The 17,978-nt window shown below is 54.2% G+C and overlaps 1 protein-coding gene and 1 long non-coding RNA gene across 2 annotated transcripts in view; one reads left to right on the top strand and one right to left on the bottom strand.

Moving 5' to 3' along the window:
• IGHMBP2 (immunoglobulin mu DNA binding protein 2) overlaps positions 1-17,516 on the top strand; it is a 36,849-nt gene extending 19,333 nt beyond the window's left edge. Inside the window, exons 8-15 of the mRNA XM_024255296.3 lie at positions 6,312-6,486; positions 10,156-10,338; positions 10,653-10,771; positions 11,328-11,422; positions 12,199-12,322; positions 13,140-14,006; positions 15,111-15,283; positions 16,461-17,516. Coding sequence (XP_024111064.3) covers positions 6,312-6,486; positions 10,156-10,338; positions 10,653-10,771; positions 11,328-11,422; positions 12,199-12,322; positions 13,140-14,006; positions 15,111-15,283; positions 16,461-16,658 — 1,934 coding nt within the window. The 3' untranslated portion in view covers positions 16,659-17,516. The remainder of the gene's footprint in view (positions 1-6,311; positions 6,487-10,155; positions 10,339-10,652; positions 10,772-11,327; positions 11,423-12,198; positions 12,323-13,139; positions 14,007-15,110; positions 15,284-16,460) is intronic.
• On the bottom strand, positions 7,744-11,427 carry LOC129048575 (uncharacterized). Its single transcript, XR_008511008.1, has 2 exons — positions 11,307-11,427; positions 7,744-8,074 (listed from the first exon to the last, which is right to left on the bottom strand). It is a non-coding gene; the product is annotated as an uncharacterized LOC129048575 (long non-coding RNA).
• Positions 17,517-17,978: the final 462 nt, after the last annotated feature.

The following is a 17,978-nucleotide window of genomic DNA, read 5'->3' as shown; positions in this document are numbered from 1 at the left end:
TTCTTTCACGCCTAATGTAACATCTGTCCCATCCAGTGTAACTTTCATCTGACATCCAGAAATAAGAGTCTTTTTATATCTTGGATGTTCTTAATTTTTTTAACATTTGGAATACAACTATAGTAACTATTTTGAATGTTCTAGACTATTATTTCTATCACCTGTGTCATTTTTGGTCTCTTTTGATGAACTGTTCCCCTTAAGTGGCTGTGTTTTCCTACCTTTTTGCGGGACTGCTAATGTTTTTGTTTGGATACCGGACATTGAGGATTTTACGTTGTTGCATGCTGAATATTGAATATTTTTGTATTCCTATAATCTTTTTTTTTTGTTTTTTTGTTTTGTTTTTTGAGACAGCGTCTTACTCTGTCACCCATGCTGGAGTGCAGTGGTGCGATCTTGGCTCACTGCAACCTCTGCCTCCTGGATTCAAGTGATTCTCTTGACTCAGTCTCCCGAGTAGCTGGGACTACAGGCATGTGCTACCATGCCTGGCTAATTTTTGTATTTTTAGCAGAGGTGAGGTTTCACCATGTTGGCCAGGCTGGTCTCAAACTCCTGACCTCAAGCGATCTGCCTGCCTCGGCCTCCCAAAGTGCTGGGATTGGTGTGAGCCACCATGCATAGTCTCCTATAATATTCTTGTGCTTGATTTTGGGAAGCAGTAAAGTTACTTGTAAACAGTTTAATCCTTTTGAGTCTTACTTTTGAGATGTGTTAGGGTCTGGATCAGTGCTTAGTCCAGGGTTAATATTCCCCTGTACTGAGGTAAGACCCTTTGAGCTTTCTACCCAATGCACCCTGCATCATGAGATTTTTGAGTTTGACTGGTGGGATTGGGTGCTGTTCCCGGCCTTGTGTGAGCAATGGGCACTTTTCTCTCATTGTTTTGGGTGGTATTTTTCCCAGGCCTGGAGTAGTTTTCTTGTAAGCATGTGCTAATCACGATACCCAAGGGACTCTCGCAGCAGATCCCTGGGGTTTTTTCTCTCTCTGTGTAGCAGTCTCTTTGGCATTTTGTCCTGGAAACTCTGCCTGCATTGGTTGCCACAGATTCTCAGCCTTGTCTCCTCAACTCAGGGAGCCTTCTAGGTTCTACCTGGCTGCCCCTTCTCTGTACTCTCTCCTGGAAACTCCCAAGGCAGAAAGCTGGGGTAACCCCAGGGCTCACCTCCTTTGTCTCTCGTTATTCAGGGGTTACTCTTCTTTGTTACCTGTTGACTAGTGTCTTGAAGAGTGTGGTTTCAGTTATTTAAAAAAAATTTAAATAACTGGCCGGGGGGGTTGTTATTTGAGATGGGAGAGCAAATGCAGCCCTGCTATTCCATCTTGGGCAGAGGTGGAGGACACACATTCTCTCTTGTAGCCAGGAGAGAGCACTCCCGTTACAGAGCTGTGTACCTTGTGACTGTCGTGGGAATCTTGTCAGCCACCCTTTTGGGGTTTAGGAATGTGTTTGTGAGACCTCTGGGTTGTTCCTGTGTGATAATAGTACCACAAAGGTAGCAGCTGAAAACAACCCATGTTTATTATTCTACAGTTTATCTGGGCAGAGAGCCCAGGCCCGGCTGAACAAGGTGCTGTGCTCAGGATCTCACAAGGCTGTGACTGAGGTGTCAGTGGGGGCTGCAGTCTCATCTGAAACTTGCCTGGAAAGGATCTGCCTTCAGGCTCACGTGGTTGTTGGCAGCATTCAGTTCCCTGTGGGTTCTTGCTGGGTGTTGGCTGGAGGCCGCTTTTAGCTGCCTGCCCCGTAGGCCTTGCCAACATGGCTGCTTGCTTCCTAAAAGCCAGCAAGAGACACAGTCTCCTAGCACAATGGGTTATCGTCTTATGTAATGTTATCAAGGGTGTCACATCTCATCACCTTTGCCCTGTTCTGTGGATTAGAAGCAAGTCTCAGGCCCCACCCACACTTGAGGGGAAGGGATTATGCAAGATGTGAATACCAGTGGCCAGGATCCTGGGGCATACCTTAAAGCAAGCTTGTCTAACCGAAGGCCTGCAGGCCGCATGCAGCCCAGGATACTTTGAATGTGGCCCAACGCAAATTTATAAACTTCCTTAAAACATTATGAGATTTTTGTCTGTGTGATTTTTTTTTTAAGCTCATCAGCTATTGTTAATGTTAGCATATTTTATGTGTGGCCCAAGACAATTCTTCTTTTAATATGGCCCTGGGAAGCCAAAAGATTGCACATCCCTGCCTTAGAGTCTGTTTGCCACAACCTCTCAGCTGGTGGGCTGCTCTAAGGAACCGAGTCCAGGTTCTTTTTTTTTTTTTTTTTTTTGAGACAGCGTCTCGCTCTGTTGCCCAGGCTGGAGTGCAGTGGCACAATCTTGGTTCACTGCAGCCTCCTCCTCCCGGGTTCAAGTGATTCTTGTGCCTCAGCCTCCTGAGTAGCTGGGATTGCAGGCGCATGCCACCATGCCCAGCTAATTTTTTTTGTATTTTTTGTAGAGACTGGATTTCACCATGTTGGCCAGGCTGCTCTCGAACTTCTGACCTCAAATGGTCTGCCCACCTTGGCCTCCCAAAGTGCTAGGATTACAGGAGTGAGCCACCACACCTGGCTAGATTCTAATTGGCTTTATAGTTATTGCTTTATCCAGTTGTGTTTTAAATCAGACAGGAGAAAAAAGAGTCACAAGCAGAAAATACATTTATGGGGTCTTTTATATCTACCCATGTAGTTGCCTTTATTTCTTCATGTAGATTTGAGTTACTCTCTCCAAAGGACTCCCTTTGGTATTTCTTGAAGGGCAGGTTTGCTGTAACAGATTCTCTAAGCTCATCTTTATCTGGACATGTCTTAGTTTCTCCTTCATTTTTGAAGGATAGTCTTGCTGGGTATAGAATTCTTGGTTGACAGTCTTTCAGCCCTTTGAACGTGTCATTCCACTGCCTGCATAGTTTCTGATGGGAAAGCAGCTATTGATCTCATTGAGGGCTCCTTATATGTGACAAATTGCTACTCTATTGCTGCTTTCAAGTGTCGTCTTTTGTCTTTTGAGTGTGTGATTATCATGTGTTAGGTGTGGATCTCTGTGAGTAAATTACATGGAGTTTGTGGAGCTTCTTGGATGTTTAGATTCACATTTTTCATCAAATTTGGGGCGTTTTCAGCCATTATTTTTTCAGGTATTCTTTCTGCCCTTATTCTACTCTCCTCTCTGTCTACAACTCCCATTATGAATCAGTTGATTCACTTGATAATGCCCCACAGATCTCTGAAGCTCTGTTCGTTTTCCTCCATTTTTTTCTTTCTGATCGTTAGGCTGGATCTTCTCAATGGACCTCTCTTCAAGTTTGCTGATCATTCTCTCCTGTTGAATCCTTCTAGTGAATTTCAGTTATTGTACTTTTCAACTCCAGAATTTCTGTGTGGTGCTTTTTTCTCTTTTTTTTTTTTTTGTTTTTTTAGACGGAGTCTCGCTCTGTCACCAGACTGGAGTGCAGTGGTGTGATCTCGGTCCACTGCAACCTCTGCCGCCCAGGTTCAAGCAGTTCTCCTGCCTCAGCCTCCCGAGTAGCTGGGTCTACAGGCGTGTGCCACCGCGCCCAGCTAATTTTTGTATTTTTAGTAGAGACGGGGTTTTACCATGTTGGCCAGGATGGTCTCTATCTCTTGACCTCATGATCTGCCTGCCTTAGCCTCCCAAAGTGCTGGGATTACAGGTGTGAACCACCATGCCGGCCTCTGTGTGGTACTTTTTAAAAAATTATTCCTGTCTCTTTATTGATATTCTCTTATTTGGTGAGACATTATTCTCATACTTTATTTCTTTAGACTTGTTTCTATTTTGCTGTTTGAACATATGTAGGATCGCTGATATTTCAAGTCTTTGTCTAGTAAGATCAGCATCTGGGCTTTCTCTAGTATCCAGTTTATTTATTTATTTATTTAATTTTTTGGAGATGGAGTCTCGCTCTGTTGCTCAGGCTGGAGTGCCATAGTATGATCTCGGCCTGCTGCAACCTCCGTCTCCTAGGTTCAAGTGATTCTCCTGCCTTAGCCTCCCAAGTAGCTGGGATTACAGGCATCCACCACCACGCCTGGCTAATTTTTGTATTTTTAGTAGAGATGGGGTCACCACGTTGGCCAGGCAGGTCTCGAACTCCTGACTCAGGTGATCTACCAACCTTGGCCTCCCAAAGTGTTGGGATTACAGGTGTAAGCCACCGCTCCTGGCCTCAAGTATCTGTTGATTGCTTTTTTCCCCTGAATATTAGCCATATTTTCATGACTCTCTACGTGCCTTGTAGTTTTTGTTGAAAATGGATGATTTTAAATAATAGAATGTGGCAACTCTGGAAGTCAGGTTCTCTTCCCACTCTGGGGTTTGTTGTTGTTGCCACTTGTTGTTTGTTTAGTGACTTTTCTGGACTAATTCTGTAAAATCTGTATTTTTTGTCTTGTGTGGCCACTAAAGTCTAATACAACTTAGTGGCCAGCTAGTGATTAGACAGAAATCCCCCTGAACTCCTGGAGCCATAAATGCCCCAGTCTTTGCTGAGTGGCTCTGTGTGTGTGCTTGGGCACACGTCCAACACAGAGCCAGGCTGTTTGTGACTCTCAGCTTTCACTTCCCGTTTGTGCAGTTCCTTGAGCTGAGCCACAGGTGAGAGCTGAGGGCCTCCTGAGGTCTTTCCTGAGCCCTGTACATGTGTGTGGCCTTGTAGATTCCCAGGAATATATTGGAGCTTTTCAAAGCTCCCTGAAGATATCTCATTCCCCAGCTTAAAACTTTGGTTATCCTATCATATGCTCCAGCCATTATTCTCTGTCTTAGAAAACTGTGATGTTCAACAATTACCTCTGATTGTTTTTGACAAACACCACCAGGGAAAAGGCTGTTTGCATTGCATGAGCTCAGATAAAGTCTTTTGAGTGTGGTCTACCAGAGGATTCCCAGACAGATGAGATGAGCACAGTTTCTGGAGTGGGGCTTTTCAGGAATGCCAACCCTGTTCTGCACCCCCCGGGGCTGCCAGGTGCTGGTTTTCACCCTGACTTCAGGCTGAGGGTTTCAAGGCTGCCATAGGGATGGGAAAAGGGCAGGTTTCAGTGCCACCAAGCTCCCGTGCTGATGGGGATTCAGATGCTTTTCTGGAATGAATACTTCCCTGATTGCTGTAAGCCTTTAGCGAGTTTCTAGAGTTCTGAGAAAGTTGATTCTGACCATTTGCCGATGTCTTGTTGCTTTTGTGGAGGAGAGAATTCTCAGAGCTTGTGAGAGTCTCTTTGCTGACATCCTTCTCTGGCTTCAAGGACAGCACTTGCTGGAAATCAGGAGGCACCCCCCGAGCCCCACAAGGTCAGCTTGTGGCCTTCGTGGACTTTCTGTTCCCTCCTGGTTGTTGGGGAACTAGAGTGAGTTCCTGGAAGTGCTTCTCCATCATGAAGTCTGGTTTCTCTCTGTACTGTGAAGTCACATCTGTGACCTAAACATGTCTCTTAATTATCCAAAGCTCAGCCAAGTTCTGGCTTCTCTGTAGGTGCTTTTTCTAGCCATCTCTGGAGAGTCAATCTTGAGAAATTTCTCAGTATGTCTTCATCATGGCATTATGTACATATCATTAGCATAATTCACTCAGATGGAAGGCAGAAAGGGTGGGAACTAACATTGATCACATTTGTGGAAACCTGCCTTCTCGTGCCGGGCACTTGATATATGTTATCTCCCTTTGTGGTGCAATCGCATGACATGCAGGCGTTGTCCATGTTTGTGGGTGAGGAAACAGGCTCGGGGGTGGGAGGCTCGCCTGAGGCCCCACGCTGTTTGCTGGAGATGGCGTGGGGCCCGAGTCTTGCTCACAGCCTGAACGCTGCACTCTGCTGCTCCGTGTCCCAGGAAGGAAAAGCTGCTGCAGTGGGTTTGTGTTGCCAAATACATGGAGGCTTTTTTCTGGGTGAGTGCCCAGCAGTTGATTGTTCTGTATGTCCAAGAAAGTCACCTTAGAGGAGAATTAGGTTCTAAATTTAGAAAATAATTGAGTTACAATATTTAGAACTTAGACAGCATCCCTTGGGCTTGGGGTCACCGCCCCGAAGGGGTGATTAATTTTGCCGATTGAAGGTCAGAGGGGCCTGTGGCCAGAGTACCCACTGCTTAAAACACAGGTGAGCTGGAACCATGAGTTTTAAAATGTTTTGGCCAAGTTTTTATTACAAGATACAGATTTATCCCACACAGTTGTAATGCAAGCCTTGATGAAACCCCGGCTTGGTGGGGTCTCCTCCGGTGTGGCTGTGGCTGTTGGGAAGCAGCTGTGCCCCTGGAGACTCCCGGCTCCCTGTTTCCACCAGGTGCGTCTGCCGATGGCCCGCTGAAGTTGCTGCCCGAGAGCCACTTCGACGTGGTGGTCATTGACGAGTGTGCCCAGGCCCTCGAGGCGAGCTGCTGGATCCCCCTGCTGAAGGCGAGAAAGTGCATCCTGGCGGGCGATCACAAGCAGCTGCCCCCCACCACAGTCTCTCACAAGTAAGACCCCTTTGCCGCACATGCCTTTCTGTGCTCCCGCCTGCCACCCCTTGATGCGGTCCTTCCACGCTCAGCCAGAAGCCCCAGGCCCACCAGGAGCCCCTGCAGTGCCTCCTCGGCGTGTTTCTCGGCACGGCTCCTACCCCGTCTTATAGCAGTCATTCATCTCGACGTTGGATCTGTGAGATCATGTACTCCCCGAGGGTGGAGTCGCATCACCTTCATCTTTGTAGCCTCAGAACTGGACACAGGGCCTGGCATGTTTCTGGTGCTCCGTCCCTGCTTGTTGAGTTGAATATCCCCTCATGAACCAGGCAGGTTTGATGGTAGAGTGCCGTGAGAGCTGTGGGCTGGGCTAACTGGCCTCTGGGTGGATGTGGGTTCTTTAGTCTTCAATCTGTAGACACATGCCTGGATGGAGGGCACTGGGCAGAGACGCAGCAAACCATGGTTCTGCCGTGCAGAGACACCAGAGCCCTGATGCAGTGGCCTGGCCCAGGCTGTCCTGGTGGAGAAAGTGCTGCCCACCCCTGGCCCCCCTTTCACCTGTCCCCATGCTACCCAGCACTCACTGCTCCAGCCACACAGGCCTCGCTGGCTCCTCTGCCTGGACCACTCCTGCCTGGGTGTGGCGGGTGTGCCCTCCCTCCAGATGAACCCTCTGCATGGTTTCCCTTGACTGCCCTTACACAAGGCCTGTGAATAGGGCCTGGCACATGGGCTGTCTTTGGACAAGTCCCTGTTCAGAAAATTGTCCCTGAGGAATGAAATGCTTCTGAGACTCCTACATCCTGGTCCTCACTTCCACCGGGGGAAGATTGATTTCTTCTGATTTCTGTTGCCTTTTGAAACGCTTCTCTATTTCACTGTGGGTGCGTAGAAGCTATGAACTCGGAACTTTCGTTGTTGTCTGAGGACCAGAAGAAGATGTGCAAGAAATCCTGTTGAGTAGAATCTCATCAAAGGGGAGTGGGCAGCCCAGGAGTTGGGGGATATGTAGAGAGAGGTGTCAAAAATAGTAATTGAGAGTGAGCTTTGGGAGGAAGATGTTGGAAATAAAGATGGTGGAAGAAAGGGGAGTGCTGGGGAAAGGTGCTCTGCAAGATTGTCCTGGTGGGAGACACATGGGGATCTAGAGTGGAAATGTTACGGGATCTCTGGGGTGTCGATTTTTCCGGCTGGAAACCTCTGCGGCCGCAGCACCTTTGCCCCAGTTCTTGTTCTGCATCCAGGAAGAATGAGGTACGCAGATTAGTGAAGGATGAAGAACAGTTTTATTTAGTGTTAGAACAGCTCAGAGTAGTGGGTAGCTCCTCTCTGTAGTCAGGTCATCTGTCGAGTGTTCAGCTGTCAGCAGAGGAGGCCCTGGAGAGGGTGGCTGCTCTCTGCAGGCAAGTCACTCAGACATCTCTGCAGGTCTCTGAAGCTCTCAGCGAGAGCGTAGCTCCTCTTTGCCCTGTTGTTGCCTCTCTGTCCTCTCTGTCCTCTGGCCATCCTCTCGCCTTCTCTGGCTGAGCCCAGGGCTTCAGAGGGACCTCAGAGGGAAGGAAGTATGTGCCGATTGGTCCATGGGTGGCCATGGGTGGGCCTGGAAGAGGTACCATGAGTCCTCACTCTGGTCCACAGGACTGGCAGCCCAGCCCCCAGCCTTCAGGCCCTCCCTGGCCTTCCACCGTCCCGTTCCACCCAGGACTCTGTCTGCCTCCTGCTGCCATTTGTGGCCCCGGGGCTTGGCCCCAGTCTCACTCTGAGATCCGAGTGGGTGTTGGGAGCCGAGAGAGGCCAGGCAGTGGAAGCAGACACCCATGACCCTGCAGGGACGGTGGGGGGTTGTCCTTCCTGGGGCGCCTGAGGGTGCAGGCTGCAGAGTGGGTGGGCAGCTACAGCTGCACCCAGGAGCTCCCGCCCCGCCACCTCAGAAGAGGCCAGGCTCCTGCTTGTTCCCTGCTCCTGCCTGCTTTGTGGAGCGGGAAGCCCAGGTTTGCAGCCACGGGTCTGGCCGCTGCAGTGGCACGCGGAAAGGCAGATCCTGCCTGTTCTCGGCTCCCCTAAGAGCACAGGGAGACGCAGATCCACAGCTGCAGTTTTGACGGCTGTAGCCCCTCCCTCCTGGAGCAGGAAGCCTGGGTCTGTAGCTGTGACCCTGCGTCTGGGCTGCAGTGGCCACTCCACCTCAGAAGGGGTGGGGCTTCCACTGGCTTCATGGAGTGTGCAGCCACAGCCAGGGTTCCCTGCTGCAGCCGGCATGATGGTAGCAGCTACTGCAGAGAGTAGGATGGTTTCAGGGAAAACACTGGGTGGCGTTCCCTGCAGAGAGTAGGATGGTTTCGGGGGAAGATGTTGGGTGGCGTTCCCTGGAGAGAGTAGGATGGTTTTGGGGGAGGACGTTGGGTAGCGTTCCCTGCAGAGAGTAGGATGGTTTTGGGGGAGGACGTTGGGTCGTTGGGTAGCATTCCCTGCAGAGAGTAGGATGGTTTCGGGGGAAGACACTGGGTGGCGTTCCCTGCAGACAGTAGGATGGTTTCGGGGGAAGACGTTGGGTCGTTGGGCGGCGTTCCCTGCAGAGAGTAGGATGGTTTTGGGGGAGGACATTAGGTGATGTTGTGCTGGGTGTTTTGGGTTTGCAATTGGTACTGATCATCGCGTCCTGTCTTCACTTTGTTGGAATTAAAAATAGGTTAATCACAGAGGTCTGGTAAGTTTCCAGAGGGAAGGTCTCTGAAGTGGAGCTGGGTACTGCCCCAGGGTTTTGGTGGGGTTGGTGAGCCGTAGTGGTGCAGAGGGTGGGCTCTGGCACCAGGTGGCCTGGGCAGGTCCTGGCTCTACAGCTCACCCGGGCAGCTGTGGGCTGGCAGCCTCCTCTGTCTCACTCTTCTTACATGTAACATGGGAGTCATAACAGTAGCCACCTCATGAGGTTGTTATAAGGATGAAGGGAGTTAGTCCATATCTGGCGCACCCAGCAGTGCCTGGCGCCTGGGCAGTGCTCAGCCGCTGCAGCCGTTCTTGGTGGGAGTGGACTTGACTGCTCACAGCTGGAGCATGTTGGAGTGTGCGCGTTCCCTGTTGTGGCTGTGACAAATGACCACAAGCATAGTGGCTGACCACAGATTTTCTGACCTCCAGAAACGACAATCTGGGGGTCAGATGTCCAAAATCAGACTCATCGGCTTAAAATCAAGGTGTGGGTGGGGTTGCTTCTTCTGGAGGGCCCAGGGGAAAACCCATCTCCTGGTCTTTTCCGGCTCCTAGAGGCTATTGCTTGACTTGTCGCCCTTTCCTCTGTCTATGAAGCCAGCAGTGTTGCATCTTCAAATCTCTCCCCTCGGTGGCCTTCTCTGACTCTGACCCTCCTATGCCCCTCTTATAAGACCCTTGGGTTGTCACCTGGGTCATCCCGGGTCACCTCCCCATCCCAGGATCCTTAACTTCATCTCAGCTGCAGCGTCCCTGTTGTCCTGTAAGGGAACATTCACAGGCCTTGGCAATTGGATGTAGGTGCCTTTGGGGCTGTGATTCAGCCAACCCCGCCCCTTGGTGACTTCTGGGTCAGAACCCAGGGGATAGTTGGGTCCTGAGGTTTGGGGCCTGTCCTCCTCACTTGCCGTGGTTCACACCTAGACTCTGGGGCTCAGGCCTGCCTTCCCCCTTTCTCCCTCCTGGGCGCAGGGCTGCGCTGGCAGGGCTGTCACTCAGCCTGATGGAACGCCTGGCCGAGGAGTACGGCGCGAGGGTGGTGCGGACACTGACGGTGCAGTACCGCATGCACCAGGCTATCATGCGCTGGGCCTCGGACACCATGTACCTCGGGCAGCTCACGGCCCACCCTTCCGTGGCGGGGCACCTCCTGAGGTGAGTAGCTCGGCCCCACTCCCCGCCCCATCCTTCTGCCTTGGCTAATCCTCTGAGTCACCTGATTCTACGCAGCAAGCTAAAGTGAAGCTTTCTGCGTGAAAGTCGACTCTGAGGCTAGCTTTTTGGAAGAGAGGGTGGCCTTGCCCTGGAGAGCTGGGTCAGGCCCGCTCCCTCCCATCTGATGTCCGGATGTGCTCATTGTCCTCCCCCACCTAAGCCTTTTCCTTGTGGGAGGGGTCGGTTGTGTTGGGAGGGGCCTCAGCGCTGCACTGTGGCCCCCCTGACGTGCTCCCTCTCTGCCTGTGTGCCAGGGACCTCCCAGGTGTGGCTGCCACAGAAGAGACGGGTGTGCCTCTGCTCCTGGTGGACACCGCTGGCTGCGGGCTGTTTGAGCTGGAGGAGGAGGACGAACAGTCGAAAGGGAACCCTGGTGAGCTTGCTTGCAGATGGCCAGCTTTTTTGTTTAAACATACCTCCAGCTCTTTAAAAATAAAAGGCACTTTAATTGCCTGATTCCGGGAGGAGCTGAGAGCAGTTGTTGATGGCCGTGAAAAAACGGAGCCCCACTCTCCAAGAGGCTGAGCAGCATCGTGTTCTCCAGGGTGAGCAGCCCGCTCCTGGGTGAGATGGGCCTGGCAGCGTTTTATGGTCTTCTCCTGAATGGTGGCCCAGCTCTGCCTGGCTGGTCTGGTGATGGGAACTGTCATTGCTCAGCTGACACCACCATCTCCCCAGTTCCACGTTGAACAGGATGCACGGCCATAGGAGTCAAAAGGCCTTCATTGCTGATGTGAAATTCAAGTTAGCTGGGCATGGCTGGTCCTGGGGCCCTGGGACACAGATGATTAGCTCCCAGGAAGCCACCTGGGGCATAGTGGAGGATCAGCTGGCCATGATAGACAGAAACGTGCCCGAAACACGTGTTGGTTGTGGATGCCTGCTCGGGGCGACCTTGTGCTGCTCACCCGTTCTTTCTTTCCCTCCAGGCGAAGTCCGCCTTGTCAGTTTGCACATCCAGGCTCTGGTAGATGCTGGTGTTCCAGCCCGTGACATTGCCGTGGTCTCACCATACAACCTCCAGGTACGAGGGTTTCCTTTTGTCCCTCTACAGAGCAGCTGGGGCTCACACAACCTAGAGGGTGACAGAAAAAGGGTGATCTGTTGGCTGTGGTGACCGAAAAGTTCAGGGGTAGGGCTGACCTTATTGTGACTGGATCCAGGGCCCAAATGATGTCGTCAGGGGCCCCTCTTTGTGTTCGTCTGCCCGCCCCACCCTGCCCTGCCCTGCCCCGCCTGCCCTGCCCTGCCCTGCCCCGCCTGCCCTGCCCGGTGCCTCAGCCTTCTGCACTGGCTTGTGTTCTGGCCAGATTTGCCAGGTGACCCCGGCAGCCTCAGGCTGACACAGTCCTTCTACAGGCAGCCCTGGCGGAACAGCTGTCCTTTTCTGGCATTTCCCACAGGAGCCTCAGCCTTGAACCTTGTTGGTCTGGCTCAGGTCGTGTTCCCATGCGTATCTCATTTAGTAGGAAAAATGTACCTTCTGGAGTATGGGGAGGGTCTGTGGAAGTGGCCATCATCCCATCCTGGTGTGCGGGCATCATGCATAGGGCTGTCTGAGGCTGGCGGCTGTCATAAGCCAAAAGAAATGAGCAAATGCCAGGGACAGGGTGTGGTGTTGGCGTGCATGCGTGCCCGTGAGGAGGGCGGACGGGAAGCCTTTCCCCATGGGGCTCCTGCAGGCTCCGCTTCCCAGGTCCTGGCTGTTTCGCAGCGTGAGGCCCTCTGCTGAGCTGAAGGGCAGGGTCTTGCTGCGCTGGCATGAGGGGGGAGGAAACCACAGCCTGGCTGGTGTTTCAGGTGGACCTGCTCAGACAGAGCCTCGTGCACAGGCACCCCGAGCTTGAAATCAAGTCCGTCGATGGCTTCCAAGGCCGAGAGAAGGAGGCCGTGATACTGTCCTTCGTCAGGTCCAACAGGAAAGGTACAGAGCCCTCGCCAGAGTCCTTTGGGGATAGCACAGAAGTGAATTTATTGATTGAGGGGCATATTGGATGTCTGCTGGGTGCCACACTGGTTTCTGGTAGCGTGCTCATGGTGCAGTCTCTGTCCTCGGTAAGTTCACATCAGGCAAAGCACAGGCAAGAGAGTCTGCGGAGGCTCACAGGCGTGAGTGTGCTGTCAGGGAGCAGGTGGCTGGGGTGGCAGCTGGGGGCGCAGGGTGGGCTGGGAATGATCAGGACACCCTGCCGAGGAGGTGGAGCCCCCTGCAGCCCAGAGCTGGCCTTTAGCCTCCATGCACGGAGCTGTGGAGTGTGGTGGTTGTGGCCGTGGTTTCTGTGCTGCTGTGGTTTGTGGGCCTTCCATTCGGGATGAGAGTTGTTCCCAGAAGCAGGTTTAGTGAACGTGCTTTGTGAGACATTCTCAGAAGGCAGAAAGCAGATGAGGCCTGGCTAGAAGCTATGGGGGAAAGAAGGGAAGGTCCTGGAAGGTTTCTTGTGCTTTCTCCCAGGTGCCAGCTGCAGCCACACCCCAGGCGGCCCCTGAGGCTGGGCTTAGACAGAAGGAAAGGAGCGACAGAACCCAGTCGGGTTCCCCAGAGCCCCACTTAGTCAGCTGTGGCAGCCAGATGCCAGGGCAGGTGTGGCATCACGGTGCCATGCGTGGCCGGGCAGCCGTGTGGATGGTGGGCCACGTGCAGGGGACCACACTTTTGGTGGTGGTTACTGATAAGGGCATAGGAGCCTGACTCTGTTTCTTAGTCTGAAACCTGCTTCTCACTCCCCTCTGGCCTTTTGTAGGTGAAGTTGGTTTTCTTGCTGAGGACCGGAGGATCAACGTGGCTGTCACCCGCGCCCGGCGCCACGTGGCGGTCATCTGTGACTCCCGTACTGTCAACAACCATGCATTTTTGAAGACCCTGGTGGAGTATTTCACACAGCATGGGGAAGTACGCACGGCCTTTGAATATCTTGACGATATTGTCCCAGAAAACTATTCCCATGAGAGCTCCCAGGGTTTCAGCCATGCTGCCACCAAGCCCCAGGGCCCTGCTGTGTCCACCAGGACCGGAAGCCAGCGGCAGGAGGGAGGCCAGGAGGCCGCAGCACCTGCCAGACAGGGCCGGAAGAAGCCGGCCGGGAAGTCTCTGGCCTCTGAAGCCTCATCTCAGCCCAGCCTCAACAGAGGCAGCCCGGAGGGAGTGGAGAGCCAAGACGGCGTGGACCACTTCCGTGCCATGATAGTGGAGTTCATGGCCAGCAAGAAGATGCAGTTGGAGTTTCCTCCTTCCCTCAATTCCCACGACAGGCTGCGGGTCCACCAAATAGCCGAGGAGCACGGGCTGAGGCACGACAGTTCCGGGGAAGGGAAGAGGAGGTTCATCACCGTGAGCAAGAGGGCCCCGCCGGCCCCGCAACCCCCGGCAGCCCCGGGACCCCCAGCAGGGACCGGTGGCCCAGCCCCTCTCCCGCCAGTGCCCCCTAGCTCTGCGCAGACGGAGCAGCCTCCCAGGGAGCAGCGTGGCCCGGACCGGCCTGATCTGAGGACGCTGCACCTGGAGAGACTGCAGAGGGTCAAGAGCGCGCAGGGGCAGCCCGCCAGCAAGGAGCAGCAGGCCTCAGGGCAGCAGAAACTTCCAGAAAAGAAAAAGAAAAAAGAAGCCAAAGGTAAGTCAACTAATAAGAACATGGGGCAGTGTCCCCTCACTGGGGTGCTGGCCCCACTTGGAGCTCACCTGCCACCATCAACAGAAGGAAGGGCTTCCTCCTGGTGGTGCCACGCCTGTGTCATTTTAGCTTTATTTTCAGTCATGCCACTCCCAGCTCCGTCTGGGCTCCCCTAGGTCGGCGATCAGGTCACGGGCACCTTCTTCTCCCAGAGCCTGTGTGGGACTCGGCAAGTAGGCAGCGCTCAGAGCATGTCTGCAGCAGCGGGAGGGGCCTGGAAGAGCAAACATGGACGGCTCCCTGGAGCCCCTCAGGAATGGAGCGATCACAGGGTCCCATGCCACATGTGGCCCTGGAGGGTGGAGGTCTTGCACAGTGAAAGGGTGCACTCTGCCTGGAAGTCGTCCTGGGCAAAATGCTCAGAACCACAGGGGCTGGCTGAGCGCAAAATCATTCTTGCCCGTGGGCCATACGGAGTCCCTGGGTGGGCTCTGCTCCATTTGCCACATCGTGCATTGTGCCCACCCCGCAGGAGCTGGCCAGGCGTGCACTGGGAGTTGGGCAGGCATACGCTGGCAGAGCCTGTAGACCTGGTCGGTCTTGGGGAACTCCCGCTACTGCCATTTTCCTTGTAAGACCATGCAGGAGTTCCAGCTTGCATTGATTCATTGAATTCCTGAAGCGAAGCTACACCAACACATGTGTGGCTTTGAAAGGGGCCTCTCAGAAGCTGGGGCTCCAGAGGAATTCACTCCCCAAACCTTTGTTGAGCAGCTATTGTATGCCACGCTTTGTGCTAGAGGACAGGACTAGTGCCACCCCTGCCCCCAGGCACCGACAGGGTAGCCGAGGGAAGACACATGAGCTGCTTTTTAATTTTTTTTAGAATTAATAGAGACGGGGTCTGACTATGTCACTGTGTTGCCCAGGCTAGTTTTGAACTCCTGGCCTCAAGCAGTCCTCCTACCTCGGCCTTCTAAAATGCTGGGATTATAGGTGTGAGCCACCACGCTCAGCCATGAATTGCTTTTAAAACCTTAAATGAGGGGCCAGGTGTGGCATAGTTGTCTTTCCGTTTGCCTGAGTGACGCCGGTCTTCTCCAGGACATCCGGCCATAGATCTGCCCACGGAGGAGGACTTTGAGGCCCTGGTTTCTGCTGCCATTAAGGCTGATAACACCTGTGGCTTTGCCAAGTGCACAGCCAGCGTCACGACCCTGGGCCAGTTCTGCCAGCTCTGCAGCCGCCGCTACTGCCTCAGCCACCACCTGCCCGAGGTATGTCGGCCTCCCCTCCTGGGATCAGACAGTGGGGAGGGGTGGTGGGTTCCGTCTCCAGGAAGCAGACCCTGGGCAGACTTGTTCCAGTCGGAACGGTTAGCTCGTTACGAGCTCCAGATACCTTAAGAAACAGAAATCAGACACTGACTCATGATCTGTTTTGAGCACATCAGGGCGTAAGCAAACAAAATGCCTTATTTTCTGAGCCGCGGCCACGTTAGTGGGAATTCTGGGCAGAGGGAGTTTTGTCCCAGTGTCCTTGGGTTCTGTCAGTGGCCTAATCTGGTCTGTTTGGCATAGGGGAGGTGGGTGGCAGAGCCTCCAGCCCATCGTCTGAGCTGGCTGTGGCCTGACTGCTGTGTCATTCATTCCTTGAGCCGGGGTCGATGAGAACCCCCTGGGCCAGGTGTGGGCGCCTGTGGGAAGCTGAGGTCTGAACCAGCCTTGTCTCTTCCCTGGAGGATGCTGGGCCTGGAGGGGGATCTGAGTAAGAGACCAGCATACGGTACCAGGTGTTGAGTGCTCCGAGGAAGAAAACCCAGGGCCAAGGTGGCAGCAGGGACACCCACCCAGATGCAGCAGTCAGGGTGGGCTTCCTGGAGGAAGTAACACTGGGGCTGAGACCTGTGGGACAGAAGGTGGGAGCTGGGCTAGGGAGGACAGGGCCGATGGCGGGTGGGCAGGCAGGCTATCCACCCTTAGAACATGCATGAAGCCCTGAGCCCAGTCAGGGAGCTGGGAGTAGAGTGTGAGCAGGATGGCTAGAGTCGAGGCTGGGCATGGCCTGGCGAGCTGCCTGGAGGAGTCAGGCCTGATCTGAAGGCAGTGGGGCACCCTCTAGGGTGTCAGCAGGGCTGTGATGTCAGCGGTCTTGGCTGCAGTGTGGATTAGGTAGGCGGAGGCTGGGAGGCAGTGGGAAGTGGCTGCAGGGACTGTGGTCAGTCAGGGTGGTGCCATTTCCTGTGTGCACACTCGGGGGCTCCCGCCACACCAGGGTGCAGACTACCCCGCCGTCCTCTCGCCAGGCAGTCTACAGGGTGAAGGACTGACATGGCGGGAGGAGTGGCCTTCTCTGTTGGGGCGCCTGTGGCCCCCCAGCTCTTTGATGGGCAGAGCTACAGGGTCTGCCTCCTTGCCCCTGTGAGCCCAGCAGTGATTCTTGTGTCCTCCCCAGATCCATGGCTGCGGTGAGAGGGCTCGCGCCCATGCCCGGCAGAGAATCAGCCGGGAAGGGGTCCTCTATGCCGGCAGCGGGACCAAAGACAGATCCCTGGACCCAGCCAAGAGGGCCCAGCTGCAGAGGAGGCTGGATAAGAAGCTGAGCGAGCTCAGCAACCAGAGGACCAGCCGGAGGAAGGAGAGGGGGACGTGACCGGCCGCATCCTCGCACGCTCCGCAGAGCTCTCTCCATGCCAGCCCAGGGCGCCACCAGACCATGCACCGCCTCCACCAGGGTGACAGAGGAGCGGAGGGGCCTGTGGGGGAAGGTTGGGTTTTTGGACCCCAGGGATGAGCTTTTCCGATGTCACAATGTGGAGGAAAGCACCTGGGGGACAACAGTGCTGGTGCAAGTGGGGCTCGGGAAATGCACGTCCCTTCCCCTCACTCCCCACCAAAACCCACATCCCAGCCTCTGGATCCTGGGGAAGGTTCCAGTCCCTGGAGAATATCCAGGGCCTCAAACTATTGAAGTCACTCCTCCAATGTCTGGGACTTGCCAGCTCAGCCCATTAGGATGAGGGTGCTGAGAGGCAACAGGAAACAAGACTCTGCGAATGGTGCTTAGGCGGGGAGCGGGGAGTGGCGTTTGACTTGAACGTTCCCATGCGGCCAGATGCTGGGGCCGCGTTCCTTCTGTCTGCTGTTTGCTGGTGACTGCAGTGTTTCCCCTCCCCCTCGCCACAGGTCTCCTGTGAGTCTGGGGGGCACCTCTTTCTGGCCTGTGCACCTCTTTCTGGCTTACAAAGGCGCCTGGCCTGTGCCAGCCCCTCCTTGCTGCGCCTCGCCGTGGGGACCAGGTGAGCCGGCTGTCCCATGTGGCTGTCCTGGGAAAGCTGCCCCACAGCCTCAGCATCATCAGCACTTACCGATCCAGAGCCTCCCGGCCTTCTCTGGTGCCCTGTACCAACTCTTCTATTTAAGAGAACCTCAGATGATGTACCTGAGCCTCAGGGTTTTGTTTCAGAGGGATATAAATTATTTAAAAATTAAATGAAAACGTTGCACACTGCCCCAGTGTGTCTGCTGCGGGTCTAAGGGGCGCGCCCTTTGCCTGTTCTGCTCAGCTGCTGTGCCCTCCCCGCCGTGTCTCTCAAGCCCCCTCTCCCTCTGACCTCCCTGCGGCAGACTCTCCCAGTGCAGGCTCCTCTCTCCTTAAATCCCATTCATGTCCTTTTATGTCCCCGATGGTTCTGAGTAAGGTTGAGCTTCCCTGACCTGCACCTAGGGTGGCTGTCCCCCAGAGGCCACTTATGCAGCGCGTTCGGCTAGTGTGTCCTCAGGCCAGGCCTGCACGCTTTGACTGCCCTGTTCTTGCTGGTCCTGGGCCACTCTCCCCTCCTACCCGGGCTGATGCCCCACCCTGGGCCACTAGGGCCCCTCCTCCTCCCCCTGTCCTGGACGCCTTCCTTGTCTGTTCCCGTCAAGTGGCTTTTGGACTGAATTGTTTGGGAAGGGGACCAGAACTCTACTG

The sequence above is a fragment of the Pongo abelii genome, chromosome 9 (genome assembly GCF_028885655.2).
Source record: "Pongo abelii isolate AG06213 chromosome 9, NHGRI_mPonAbe1-v2.0_pri, whole genome shotgun sequence".
NCBI lineage: Eukaryota > Metazoa > Chordata > Mammalia > Primates > Hominidae > Pongo > Pongo abelii.
Note: the sequence above shows the minus strand (reverse complement) of the source record. Positions and strands in the feature narration are given on the sequence as shown.